This window comes from Strix aluco, chromosome 11 (genome assembly GCF_031877795.1).
Source record: "Strix aluco isolate bStrAlu1 chromosome 11, bStrAlu1.hap1, whole genome shotgun sequence".
Classification (NCBI taxonomy): Eukaryota; Metazoa; Chordata; class Aves; order Strigiformes; family Strigidae; genus Strix; species Strix aluco.
Genome location: NC_133941.1, coordinates 17,128,344 through 17,141,795, shown reverse-complemented (window position 1 = coordinate 17,141,795; position 13,452 = coordinate 17,128,344). Strand labels below are relative to the sequence as shown.

The 13,452-nt window shown below is 56.1% G+C and overlaps 2 protein-coding genes across 5 annotated transcripts in view; one reads left to right on the top strand and one right to left on the bottom strand.

Annotated features, from left to right (window-relative positions):
* TWF2 (twinfilin actin binding protein 2) overlaps positions 1-5,282 on the bottom strand; it is a 26,035-nt gene extending 20,753 nt beyond the window's left edge. Inside the window, exon 1 of one of the 2 annotated variants that reach the window (XM_074836357.1) lies at positions 5,164-5,282. In XM_074836357.1, the coding sequence (XP_074692458.1) occupies positions 5,164-5,188 (25 nt within the window). In that variant the 5' untranslated portion in view covers positions 5,189-5,282. The remainder of the gene's footprint in view (positions 1-5,163) is intronic. The other variant, XM_074836356.1, reaches the window with a different exon arrangement.
* PPM1M (protein phosphatase, Mg2+/Mn2+ dependent 1M) lies at positions 5,170-13,452 on the top strand. 3 transcript variants are annotated; one of them, XM_074836354.1, is made up of 11 exons: positions 5,403-5,632; positions 6,980-7,103; positions 7,378-7,422; positions 7,750-8,004; positions 8,491-8,603; positions 9,154-9,238; positions 9,562-9,680; positions 10,177-10,240; positions 11,622-11,729; positions 12,025-12,173; positions 12,437-13,452. In XM_074836354.1, the coding sequence occupies exons 1-11, from the start codon at positions 5,415-5,417 to the stop codon at positions 12,579-12,581; spliced, it is 1,425 nt and encodes a 474-aa protein (XP_074692455.1). In that variant the 5' UTR covers positions 5,403-5,414; the 3' UTR covers positions 12,582-13,452. The 3 variants fall into 3 exon arrangements, with proteins under 3 accessions (XP_074692454.1, XP_074692455.1, XP_074692456.1); XM_074836355.1 differs by lacking the exon at positions 5,403-5,632 and adding an exon at positions 6,039-6,172; XM_074836353.1 differs by lacking the exon at positions 7,378-7,422 and having other exon boundaries at positions 5,170-5,632.

The following is a 13,452-nucleotide window of genomic DNA, read 5'->3' as shown; positions in this document are numbered from 1 at the left end:
GGATGAGGCCGTTTGGATCAGGCCCCAGGAGATTTCAGTGCCGGGCTCATAGCATCACACTTGCCTGAAAATGCTGCGAGATGGAGCTTGGGGGTACCATCCCACCACAAAAGCCATTCCCAAAGTCAAGCCTTTTTTTGATGTTTACAGCCCCAATTAGCTTATCTGAGCTGAGCCAGGCTGTAACAAGGCTGGAGGGAGACAGAGGCACCACGCAGTGATGGCAGCCGTAGTCACAGCAACGGGCCGGTCTCTCCCCGGGGATGCCAGGGTGCCAGCGGAGCCGCCTGCGCAACCCTCAAGGAAGCACCACGGGGATGGGGATGGAGGCGACAGCCACACCGCCTCCCCTGCACTTTTCCCTCCTCCACCCTCTCAGTCAATTGTTGGGGGAGCAACAGGTTTTTGCTTATTCAACCTTCCCAATCACCCCCCATCCCGATGACAGCGCCCAGCTCCCAGATCAATAATACATGCTCCCTGAAACAGATGCCTCTCTCAATACATCGAGTCACCTTGCCCTCCTGACGGGAAACCCGAGCCTCTGGCCATCAATCTTTCATTCCCTGGACATAATCTTCAAGTCGATGCGACTCCAAGTGGCTGCTTCCCTTTCACTGGCCGGGGCACAGAATGCCTGGGATGCAACAGGGAAACTCAGCCAAAAATCCAGCCACAAACCTGGGCAAAACTTGTCCAAGCTCCAGGGATGCTTGGCCAGACAGTAGTTGAGGTGCTGATGGATAAAACACCTGCACCACTTACACTTTCCCTGCACAGGCAGCTCTGCCCAGCTCCGGCTGGGGCATCCAGGAAAGGGCACAACTGCAACAGGCACAAAATAGCTGTTGCTGCTGCTGAAATTCATCCTTTTCAGCCTACCCCAGTGTAACTCATCACGCAGCGCCTGCTCATCCCGCTTGCTGCAGAGAGCTTTTCCGCTGACGGATGTGGCTGGTCAGTTTAAGTGCTAAGAGGATTTTATTTCTTACCATGGAAAAAAAAAAAAATGTCCTTGCAGGGAATCTTTTCTCAGGGAAAAAGCTAGAGATGTCAGAAGAAAATAGAAAGAAGTGGGGGAAAAATATCTCAGCGAGAGAGGACATAAGCAAAGCTTTTCTCCCAATCTTCTGTGGGACTGGGCCGTATCCTGCAGGATTTCACACGATTCCTGGTCTGTATTACAAATCCTGACACCAGCCAGTTGCTTCTCAACACCGGATTTTCCATGTGTGTGCCCAGGACCCATCTCTTCTCAGCTCTGGCACCTCAGTTCAGTGATTTGGCCCTTCCCTTGCTCCCGGGTAGGCAGAGCCCACCCTGCGGGCAGCATCGCTCGGATCCAGCCAGCGACACAGCATCCCAGAGCAAAGTGGTGGTGCCAGCATGCACAGTACTGCTTTGCCTGCAGAAGTTGCTGGTTAATGCTCCTCTCCTCTGTCCAGTAAAGCCACCTCTGGGACTACTGGTTTGGGTGTCAGGTGGGACCGGGACCCTGGCAGCAATCCTGAATTTACAGCCTCTCGATGCAGGCTTTCCGATGGATTTTCTCTACCCCGCCACTTTAGGTGCTTAACTTCAAGGGGTTTGACATCTCAGGGTGTTTGTCTGGTCTTCCAGCCACGCTGCCGCTCTGGTCATCCTGATGTGCTGCCCACTGGGACATGGACCATCACCCCAAGCGGGCCTCAACCTCTGAGTTGGGTGCTGGCCCCAGAAAAGAGCTCACAAGTGGGGACTGGCTCCTCAAAGCCATCCTTCCAGCAGCCCAGTGCCCTCTGTCCCCCATGGACCAGCCATCCCTCCTCCTCGGCTGACGGCATGGTGTGACACGTCCCTGCTTAGGGGGTTACCCCTGGCATCCCAGACACAAAGCCACCTCCAAATTCAGAAGGCCAGGCACCTCGGGAGCCAGAACTGCCTCCCAGCACGGCGGGAGGAGAGGGGCCGAGGAAGTGGTGGATACCGAGAGAAGCTCCTTCTTTCTTCTCTGGCTTTCTTCTCATTGAAGAGCCAGGAAGCTGGCTGGTTTCAAAGGAGACCTTTGCAGACCCAGCAGCTCCCAGGTCCCCCCTTTCTGCTCCTTTTTTGCCATCTGACATCATTCCTGTCTGGATGCATCACGGTTATGCTTCTCCTGAAGCAAATGGCCATTCCTACCAGATACCTTCCCAGTGCAAGATCCAGTCCTGGGCCAAAGTGGAGGCTCAGCCATGGACGGGAGCAAAGGTCCTTATGCTCACATCTTGCCACCTACCCCAGAAAGAGCCAGCACCAAATTATTTTTTTGATTGAAAAAACAACATGCATTTGATTACTTTCTAGATGAAAAAAAATCCCCTTTAAGAGACTTTTTCTCTCTACCCAGAGGTCACAACAGAGCACCTAGAGGTGACTGGGTGACCTCCAACCAGCATCAGAGCCCTGGTTCAGCATCACCTTCCTAAGGCACAGTGGCCAGGCCTGGCTTTTAAACTCGAACAGCAAATGCTGTCCCCATCTAATGCCACTCAGAGCAGAACAGGGACTGCAAAAATACTTGGCAAACCCTCCTAGCTGTAGTTAAAAAGCAGGTTTCCTGCCCCAAGAAGCCCAAAGCAACCCTCGCCAGCTTCCAACCGCCTCCCCAGCCCGGCAGTCTCCATGGCAGCCCAGTTTTCTCGCCAGCACCTTCGAGGGAGCTGCCACGGATAACTAAAAAAAATAATAATTAGCCTCTTGCCTCTGCGTGAAAGGCTCAGCCCTGATTAAATACCCTGAACCTGTGGCTCTTCACTGCCATTGCTCCCCCTCCTCAAGGACCACCTGCTTCTCCCCAAAAGCCAGGATTACTCTGTAGCATCGCAGTGGGGGGCTGCTCTGGGGGCTCCCCCATCACCACGTCTCCCTGCTCTCACACTGATCTAGCACAGTGTCAACCAAAATCTCTCGCCAGCTTGTCTGCAACCTCCCCTAAGCTAACCAGCGGGTCTGAACGTAACTCCTGCGGGAGCAGATGCCTTCCTGCAAACGGGGAAGAAATGGGAACGAAAAAACACAAAGCAATGCGTGCACACAAAAATAACGAGGCCCCAGAAACCAGGAAGATGCAGAAAATCCCTCCTCCTCAACAAACAACCGACCTCAGCACCTCAGCTGAGGGAATGAAAGTAGAAGCAGGATTGCTGCCCCTCATCTGATATTGAACCTACTCTTGGCCAAGTGAAGGAATTAATTTGATCACTGTGCCAAGGGGGGGAGGACTGAAGTACCCCAAACCCCACCCCAGGGTGGTTCCCTTACAGCCCAGAGTGCCCCAGTTCAGCATCGCAGGTGTTGGAAGGGCAGTTTTACATTCAAAGAGGAAACGGCCGCTTTCTGGAAGAGGGACTGCGCAGCAGGGCACGGAGGAGAGGATCCAGAGAGCTCAGCCACCCAGAGATGTCCAAGATGCTGCGAGAGCGAGACCACCCAACACAAGTTATTTTTCAAAACCACGTGGACATTTTTACATCACCCCCAGCTTGGGGATCTGCTGCCTGGGCAGAGCCGTTGGGTCTATCCCCACCCTGCACCGGCTACAGCTCCTCGGGGGAAGTCCGAGTCCCTTCCCCTTTCCAGCAGAGCGCTGCTGACGGGGCACGCTACGTCCCACGGGCAACAATAACTCGCAGTGACTCTCTGCGCTGGGCCCAGCAGGGGTTGCCAAGCGGTGGGCAACCAAGGTCGGCAAAGGTCAGTGCTCTCAGAGAGCAGCTCATTGGCTTCGCCAAGCCAGCGCATCCCCCCCGGCAGGCGTGGGGGTGCCAGGCAGGACGGCATCAGCGGCAGAGGAGCAGACGGGCATGGCAGCAAGCAACAGGCAGCTGCCTCTTGGGGCACAGGCAGCACAACAGGCCTTGCCTGCACCAAACCCCACAGGAGAGCTCTGCAGAGCAGGGCTGGCGCACCGAGAGTTCAGGTGGGCACTGGGGTCCATCCTATTGATTTCTTTTTAAATTTTTTTTTTACAGCGGAGGAAACATTTAACTAGACCCTGAACTTCAGTGTCCCACAAGCAACAAATCTGAACCCAAATATTGTCAGCTACTAGTGCTCCCAGGCAGAGCAGGAGAAACATCTAAGCACCATGGCTAACTGCTTCTCAGCTCCAGCTCCTCCAGGAGCATCTGAACGGGAAGGATGCTCTCGACCATGCACTCAAGGAACAAAGATGCTCGTGCCATGACGGAACAGCAGCCATGAATTCAATACTCTTGCACAAAGGTGCTGGCCGTGAGGAAGGGAGCTGCGAGGCCAATGTCCCAGCTCCCCTCCCGGGGCACGCAGCCGTGCTGGATTCGCAGCTGCCCGGCACAGAGCCGGGCTTCAGGGGCGGCTGCTCTCACCTCCCTGCTCGCATATTGATTGGGTTACATAAATTATGCAACACCTCTACTCCCGATTAATATTGTTAATTGAGTTGGCAGGTGGGGGAGCAGGAGGGAAATACCGTGAGGACACACGGTCCCGCACCAAACGCTGCCGTAAACGCAAAAACTGTCGTCTCAGGGTGCGGGCCGGGTCCTGTAGGGAGCGAGCGGAGAAAGCGGGGAGCTTCCCCCCAAACGCAACGGTCAGGCGGGGATTTACGGGGGGTCTCTGCAGCCCCCCCCGGGAGGAGGCGCAGCGCTGGGGGCCGAGCAGCCCCGTGGGCGGGGGGGGGGGGGGATGTGGCCGGGGCCGATGCGGGGCTGCGGCGAAGCAGAGCTGTGCGGGTGAAGGTGCTGCCGCAGCAGAAGGCGTCTTTGAGCGGGGTCACAGCGGTTTGTTACCATCAGCCCAGACAAAGGATGCAGGAGAGCCCCTCACCAGCAGCATCCCCGGAGCCAGACCCCCTCCTTCACCTCCTGCAAGCACCCAAATGCGCTGAGCCCGGCTCAGTGCCCCTCCCAGCCTCCCCCCCCCCCGGCGGCTACTTGCAGGAAAACCCGCCGGCTCCTTCAGGAAGCTTCATCTTATCGCCCCCATCATCGCTGCGGCGGCGGGGCCGGGGGATGCTGAGGGCGCGTCCCCGCTGGTGCCTCCCGCGGGGGGTGCGGGGGAGCAGCCCAGACCGGGGGGGTGGGCGTCCGGCCCCCGCCCAGCCCGGCAGCAGCAGACACCCCGCGGGAGGGGACCGGCGGCTCGGCGGGCGCCGCTTACCGTGGATGCCGGTCTGGTGAGTCATGGCTCCGCTCGGCTCCGTCCCGCTCCGGCTCCGCCGCGTCCCGGGCAGGAAACGGCTCGGCCGGCAGCACCGCCCGCTTCCGGGGCCGGGAGCACGGCCCCCCCCCGCCCCGGGGAGGAGCCACCGCCCCCCCCCCGCCCGCCCCGGGGAGGTGCCACCGGGGCCGCCCTGCGGCGCCCCCTGGCGGAGGTCGGTAGCGCCGCGCGTGCCCCCGTCGGGCCCCGCCATGTCCGGCGAGTGGCTGCGGCGGTGGCGGCGGGGCGGCCCCGCGGAGCGGCCCGGGGGCACGCAGGGGCCCGGCCCGAGCCCGCCGCCCACCGCCCTCCGCTACCGCCGGCCTAAGTTCCTGCGTGGCGGCGGCGTCGAGGAGAGCCCGCGGGGCGGGCGGGCCGTGCGGGGCACCGGGCCCGAGCGGCCCCTGCCCTGGGGCGCGGGCTACGCCGAGTGAGTGCGGGTCGGCAGCGGGGCCACCCCGGGAAGGGGGCTCCGGGAGACCCGCGGGGGGCGCGGGGTTAGAGGGTCTCCCAGGGTGCTACAGGGGTTTGGCGGGGGTTGGGGGGACGCCCAGGGGCTGCGGGTGGGGGTTAGGGGGCTCCTGGGGGTGTGGGGGCTGCGGGGGGGGGGGGTTAGGCGGTGCCCAGGGGGTGGTCGCACCCCGCTTCTCCCCCCCCCCGCTGCCCCGCGCAGGCACGGAGCTTCAGCCTTCCCCTGGAGAAGGGCGGCTGGAGGCAGGAATCGGTCCCTGCCCGCACCTGCCTGCACGGGGGGAGCCGCTTCCTCCTCCAGGCACAGCAGCAGAGCGGGGTGTGATGTGGCGGCAGGTTTTCCTCGGCCCTTCTTCCCTCCCTGCCCGTGGCTGGCAGCAGCGTGGGACACACCCGCACACTCCCCTGCCTGCATTTAGCTGCCTGCACCCTGCCAGCCGCAGAGCGGGTCACCATTGCTTGTGACAAGTGGCAGGGGCAGCCCTGAGAGCAGAATCAGGTCAGTTCAAGTATCTCGTCTCCTGCTGCAGTGGTGTTTACACCATAATTTTACCGCTGGGATGTCGCCCATCCCCTGCTCTGCGCCCTGGTTGCAGGGAGCTGCTCAGGCAGGGCTCTTCTGCTGTGTTGGGCAGCGGTGGGCAGAAAGCCCTCCCTCTCAGGGGGGAGCAGGGAGGATGCTTGGGGCAGGGGGGGAGTTTCTTGGGGCTAACAGCACCAGGTGTCTATCCCCTTGCTCCTAGTAAAACAAAGGGAGGGGGAAGATCACGGGAAATCTCACAATTTCCCATTTTTAAGGGCGGAGGAGATGGATCAGGCAGAACAACTTCAGCCAGGAGCTGTTCCCAAATCCTGGCCAGACCATGTCACGACCTTGTTGTCGTGGGATGGTGCAGTATGGAGAGAGAAGCAGTGCCAGGAGAGCTGTGCAAGGAGATCCAGGGACAAACATTAGGAGCGCTGGAAGGAAAAACAATGGTGGTGGTTTTGCAATTCACTGTGTCACCAAGGAAATAGCACAGTATGGGCTGCTGACAAGGGCTGCCTGAGGCCAGGGTGCTCCAAAACCACTCACTGGTCCCTGTATCCGTGGTCAAGCTTTTCGCTGCTGCACGTAAAGGGCTGGTTATTTAGGTCCCCAGCAAAGAGATCCTCGAGTCTGAAAAGGGAGTAGGGAACATGGGGCTGGAAGGAAGGGGCAAGGTGCAGCCGCTGGCCATGGCTGCAGAGCACCCAGCCCAGCTGGCTGGGAGCAGGCGAGGTGCAGCGCGTCCACACGCCTTACCTGGAGCATTTGCACCCCCAGGGTTATCAATGCTGAGAAGTCGGAGTTCAACGAGGACCAGGCAGCCTGCTGTCAGATCTCCATCCGGAGGAGAGAGCCAGGCCTGGAGGAGGATGAGGAATGGCTGATCCTGTGCTCCACGCAGGTATAGCTCCCCTGTGCTCACCCTGGTCTGCACCCAAGGGCCCAGGTACAGGAAACACAGGGTTGCCCCATCAGTCCCACATGCCCATGCGCTGAAACCCTTCCTTGCACACATTTAGGGCACCCATGTACCTTAGGTCTGGCCAGAAAACACCCAGTTCTGCCTGTATGTGCCATTCCTACTTCTGTGGCCCATGACTTGCAGCACGTGAGGTTGCCCAAGCCCTTTACTTGGTGCCTCACCTTTCCTTTACTGTCCTTGCTCTGCTTTCAAGGGCTGGTGTGTGTTGTCATCACTTGGGGACAGCAACATGAAGCAGGTAGGTGGGATGCTCTCACCTGGGAGCGGCTCTGCCTCACCTCTTGTAAAATGGCCCTATCTCCCCTAAAACACAGAAGAGCAGTGCGTGAGGGTGGGTGGCAGCGAATCCAGGTGCTCAGAGCTCAGGTGACCGGCCTGGCAGAGCAGCACAGGGGCATCATGTGAATTTGAGCTGCTCAGGAGATTATCTGGTGGCAGGGAGGGGTAGCTGGGGTGGAAAAGCCAGGCAAAACACGTACAGTGATGTCCTGGCTGTGAGCCTGCCACCTGTACGACCTCTCCAGCCCATCTTCCCCTTCTTTGCTGTCCCTCTTCCTCGCGGCAGTTTCTGACCGGTTACTACTGGGCACTGTTTGACGGCCACGGTGGCCCAGAAGCTGCCATCATTGCCTCCAACTACTTGCACTACTGCATCAAGCAGAAGCTGGAGGAGGTTGTGGGAGGCATCACAGAGGCCCGTCCCCCCATGCATCTCAGCGGACGCTGCGTTTGCGACAGTGACCCCCAGTTCGTGGAGGAGAAGCACATCCAGGCAGAGGACCTGGTGGTGGGAGCGCTGGAGAACGCCTTCCAGGAATGCGTGAGTACCCCTGAGCAGTCAGTCCGTCCCTCCCCACGGTGGGCAAGGTCTGCAGTTCTGCAGCTCACGGAGCAGGCAGGAACGTTCAGCCAAACCTTCAAGCGTGCAGAGATCGCATGGGGTCAGGTCCCCAAGATCTGCCTCAGATCTATTGTACGTCAGCAGTGCTGACCCAGAGCAAAGCGACAGCATCTCTGCTAAGTTGCACCCAGGGGTTACACTTCTTTAGGACTAGGTGGTGGCTACTGCCACACTCGTACAGCACATACAAGTTTGAGATCTCCCCATTGTGCTCCTAAAGCAGTCCTTAGTTGAGTAGCAACAGTTTTGTTGGCTGTACCAAAGCAACATTGTCTTTCGCCTTGCTGGTTTCCTGTGGCCGTCTGCAATCAGTTTTAGTTCTGGATTTCTGCTGGGAGGCATGAGGTAGCAGCAGAAAGCAGCAGCCTGGCTCATGTCATTCTCCAAACTTATTTAAACCAACAGGATGAAGTCATCGGCCAGGAGATGGAAGCTACAAACCAGACAGGAGGCTGCACTGCTCTGGCTGCCCTTTATTTCCAGGGAAAGCTGTATGTGGCTAATGCTGGGGACAGCAGGTGAGCCATAATAAAAGGGGGATGAGAGCTGGGAGATAAGCAAGACTTCCAGCATCTTATTTAATCCTGCAGAAGCTAAATGTGCAATCCAGCCATTTCCCTCCTGCCTGCCACAGGGCCTGATGGAAGGACGGGTGCTCTCATGCCTCCAGGAAGGGTTTTGGGATTTCAAGAGACTAACGCTGCCCAGCCACAGGGCAGCACTAGGGTGGGTAGTGCAGCAGTAAGCTCAGCCTGGCAGGTGTTTAAAAGTGGAAAGTGATTTCAAGACCTTCCTCATCTGGCCTTGGCCCACCATTCCTCCAGCAGTGAATTCTACCATTGTCAAACCAGACAAGCTCAGTTCTCTGCTGCAACAGTGAAATTGCAATGGAGTTATTTAAAATACACTGGCATTTTTAAAGGTTTCTGGGTGCAGAGCTATGCTCTGGCATTGTTCTGCCGCTGGTTACCCCCTGGCCCGCACCTAGCTGACCCTGGGGCTAGCCTCAGTAAGAGGAGGGCTGCAGTGACAGACACATCTCAGCACTTTGCCTCTTCCCCCTCACAGGGCGATTCTTGTTCTGAAGGATGATGTTGTGCCCATGAGCTGCGAGTTCACACCTGAGACAGAGAGGCAGCGAATCCAGCACTTGGTGAGTGACTCCTGCATATCAGACAATCCAGCTGTGAGCATCCTTCTGGGTCACAGAGGGCTGGTGGCAAGAGGACCACCAGCTTTCCTCAAAGGCCACTGTGGGGCCAGAATGCCATCTGGCACTAGCCAAGGAGGGCTGGGGGCAAGATTCAATCAACAGCCTTTAGTATGGGAGATGCTTACATCCTCCTTAGGATGTGCTTTCCCAGTTCTGTTCACCATTGTGCTGCTGAGTGCCAGTCCTGAGGCAGAAGCCGTTCTGGTGCCCTGCTCCACTGAAGCAGAACCTGTCCATCCTCATGCTTTCATTCTCGCCTCCAGGCTTTTCTTTTCCCAAAGCTCCTGGATGGCGAGTTCACACGCTTTGAGTTTCCACGGAGGTTGAAGGGAGATGACGTGGGCCAGAAAGTCCTGTACCGGGATTACTTCATGGAGGGCTGGTGAGTCCTTTCTGCCTGAGGATAAGGCTGTGGCACAGGGCAGCTTTACCAGCTCACAGCAATGGGGAGGCGCAGGGAGAAGGGGCATGCCCCACTGGCGAGAGCAGTGGGCTTGGCGGTGCAAAGCTGTGCCAGATAAAGTGAAGGATGATGCTGTGAGCAGCCTCCCCCATGATGGAGGGACTGGGGCTCTGGCAGGGCAGTTAGGAAACAGCTGAGATGGTCCTTTGGGGATCCGGTGAGGTGGGGCTGGTGCAGAGAGTCCCAGCGTGGTGCAAGTACAAGCTGGGGAGGAAGAGGAGAGGGAAAACCACCTGGGCATTCAGCAAGGGGTCATCTTCACTGCATCTGCTTCAACAAGTCACCTTGCCCTTTCCTCAGTCAGCTGCCTGTGCGTGGGGGCACCACAAGGGTCGAATCTCAGTCAAAATGCTTTGACTTGGTTGTACTGTCAAGTCAGACAAATCCCAAATCGATGGTGAATTCTCTGTTCTAGGGGATACAAGACAGTGGAGAAAGCCGACCTCAAGTATCCTCTTGTCCATGGTCACGGGAAGCAGGTAGCTTAATGCTTTACACACTGGGAAGGCAGAAGCAAGTCTGCTGGGGGTCCTCAGCATCCCTGTCACTCAGTCACGCTCCAGGGCACTACGGCAGACTGGGGCTGCAGCACACCCAGTGCTCTGGGGCGCTCCAGCATGGCGCAGTCCCGCAGCTCCCTTTGCTAGCACCATGTTGCCTGCTTAGTGTAAACCAGAGCCCTCCGGAGCAGAGGTTGCACCCTCCTCCAGAGTACCTGCTAGCGGAGCAGGCAGCATCCCCGAGCCAGCCTGCCCTTTCCTCATCCCCCCTTGTGCACAAGAACTCATTTCAAATGAAAACTTATTTCATCAGATCCCACTTTGGACTGTCTCCTCCAGCTCTAGCACCTTTCCCACAAACCCTCTTCCTCGAGGAGAGGCTGAGAAAAGGAGCCTGGGGAGGGAAGGAGGCAGCAGGGAGAAGCAATGACTGTACACATCCAGTGTCTGCCTGCTGGAGTCAGGCAGAAAGCCCCTTCACCTCCCACAGCACTACAACCTGCATGCCACGCTGTGTGAGCCTGCACAGGCAGGACGCAGGAACACCCACAAAACCACGATGAAATGCAAAGAGTAAATTTATTCTCGTTACCTCACGGCCTGTGAGATCTCTGCAGCAGCACCTGGCCATAGGCACACAAGCAGGGACACAGGCACCACAGAGCTCGGTCCTTGCTAGCCAAAAAGAAAAGAAAAAGATCTCGAACCTGCTGCTTTCTCCTGTGTATCAGATTTTTGCAGGTGTAGTTTTCCACTGTGCTTTGATCTTTCCCACAGCAGGGCAGGAATCTCAAACATGTTTGGTAAGGTGCCTCTGAGTCTATCACAGGCCTATGTTATCTAAGCAGACATTCTACCTATCAAGCACACAAAACTAAACAACACTTAGTGTGATATATGTGCTTTGCAATACTTGCGCGTGTTTACAATCCTCCTCACCAATCTTCTGTTGTATTCCCACACACTCCCTCTGCAAGGAGACAGTGCAGAACCTCCTCTGCCAGGAGAAGGGACCTCTTCCTCCCCAACCCACCCAGTTTTCTTCCTCACCACTCCAATCAAGAGCAGATGCCACCATGGGCTTCCTGAGGTCTGTAGCATTACCCAGAGCACAGATACTAACTCCAGAGCACACCGTGGGCCACCAGGAGCCGTCCACGGGCAGGCTGTCTCCACACTCACATCAGGCCATCACTTCTGATCATTCCTCCATCTCTGAAGTCGCCAGGGGCTGTTCTGGGTGATGCTTGGAGAAGGGTCCTATAGGCAACACATAGATCAGTCAGGACAGGCCACACATCAGCCTTTAACAGTGCCACGTTCTTGTGTTTCAATACTGTTTTGCTTTGTTTGGGGCCAGGCTCGCTTGCTGGGGACTCTGGCTGTCTCTCGAGGTCTGGGGGATCACCAACTCAAAGTCATCGACACCAACATTGAAGTCAAACCTTTCCTCTCCTGCATTCCCAAGGTCAGTCACAGCACATGGGAATTGCAGAATGGAATTAAACATGCTGCTCCTCCTTTGTAGCACCCACCTCTTACAGACCTGACAGGTCTTAGCCTTGTCCTTTTTCCATCCCCCATCTCTCCACATGCTGCTGAGACAATCCCCAGGACAGGAATCTAGAAGCATAGCAGCAAGGGGACATAAAGGAGTCAAAGCACCCTGGTCCCACTTTGACATCTCTCAGGCGAAGAGTTATCTCCCTGACCCCTCCGGTACACTGCAGGAATTGTCAGCGATTTACTCTTGTGCTTTCCAGGTGAATGTACTTGACTTTGCTCAGCACGACATTAAGGAAGACGATGTCCTCATCATGGCAACTGATGGCCTTTGGGACGTTCTGTGTAACAAAGAGGTGGCCCATGTGGTCAGGAGCTTCCTTGCAGAAAACAGGACAGATCCTCACAGGTAATACCAGCTTTGCTGGTGTTTTCCTTTCCAAAGAACCTGGTCAGACCAAAAGCAGACAGGTGCTTCTAGGTCAGCTCTGGCATGACCCTTCCTCTGATTCAGGGAAACTGCCTCCTGATCTTTCCCCATCCTGAAGGAACAATGATAAAGCTGGTGTCTTTAAAAAAAAACCCTACTATTTTGACAACATAAAGCCACATCTCGATGTTGTTAAGGGAATAGTGCCATGTTAACCCAAACTTTGCATTTTTTCCACCCAGATTTTCAGAACTGGCCAAGTGCTTGGTATGCAGAGCCAGGGGAAAGAAGAGAGGCCACCAGTGGATGTTGGATGACAGCTGCGAGGCATCCTACGATGACATCTCTGTATTTGTCATCCCACTGCACAAGAGGGATGAGGACTGACTGTTAGCAATGACACACAGGATCTCTGTGCCCCCTCCTGTGGTGTTATTCAGCACCAAGCCGAGACTGAGGGATTTCTGCTGTGCATGTACACTCTCTTCCAGCAAAACCTGAAAATGCACAGCCAGTACTTACGCAGGAGATCAACAAGAACATTAGCTGCTTAAGAACATGCAAGAGAGGAACAGCGGGCAACAAATCACTCCTCTTACTCTTTGCTCATTGTTGGGCCAAGGATGAATTGCAAAGGGGGCCATGCAAGCTGAAGGATACTATTTCCAAGATCTTTGCAGTACAGCGAGACTCAAATTCATGTTTCTAGTGACCCTTCCCCCTTTTTAATATTGAAGAATGAGGATCAGTTGAGATCCAGCCAGTCTCAAGAGCTGGTTTTTAATCAGACTTGAACCAAGTTGTGTAAAACCAGATGCATAAGCGAAAGAGTCCCTCGTATCCGTTTGCTGAAACGCGAGATGTACTGAAAACCCGGGAGTTGCTGCTGCGACAGCGGTCAGCACGGCTGTGCCTGTGGAATGCAGACGCTGAAGCAGTAGCCCAGACCTCTTCAGAAAGTTGCCATTTGTAGGCAGCGCCACCTCAACACACAGAAGCTACTCATCGGTGTACAGCAGCCTCCTGTGTAAAGATACATGCCTTACTGTTATTTAAGCGTATCAGTATGTAATACAACATACAGATTTCTAACAAATCTTAGTCCACACCACTTGCCAACACTTTTTCTATTCATTCAGGTCATTTCTGACAGCAAAGCTGGTTTTGTAGCAGTAGCACTGACAAGAACTGAAGTGTTTAAGTACATCAGCCCATTTAGTAGAAGAGCTCCAAGTAAAATAAACCCAGTTTGTTCAAA

Coding starts and splice junctions, on each gene's coding strand:
- PPM1M (XM_074836353.1), top strand. CDS start 5,187: ATGGCTCCGCTCGGCTCCGTCCCGCTCCGGCTCCGCCGCGTCCCGGGC. Junction 9,239..9,561: donor GGCAGCGAATCCAGCACTTG/GTGAGTGACTCC, acceptor TCTCGCCTCCAG/GCTTTTCTTTTCCCAAAGCT. Junction 9,681..10,176: donor GATTACTTCATGGAGGGCTG/GTGAGTCCTTTC, acceptor TCTCTGTTCTAG/GGGATACAAGACAGTGGAGA.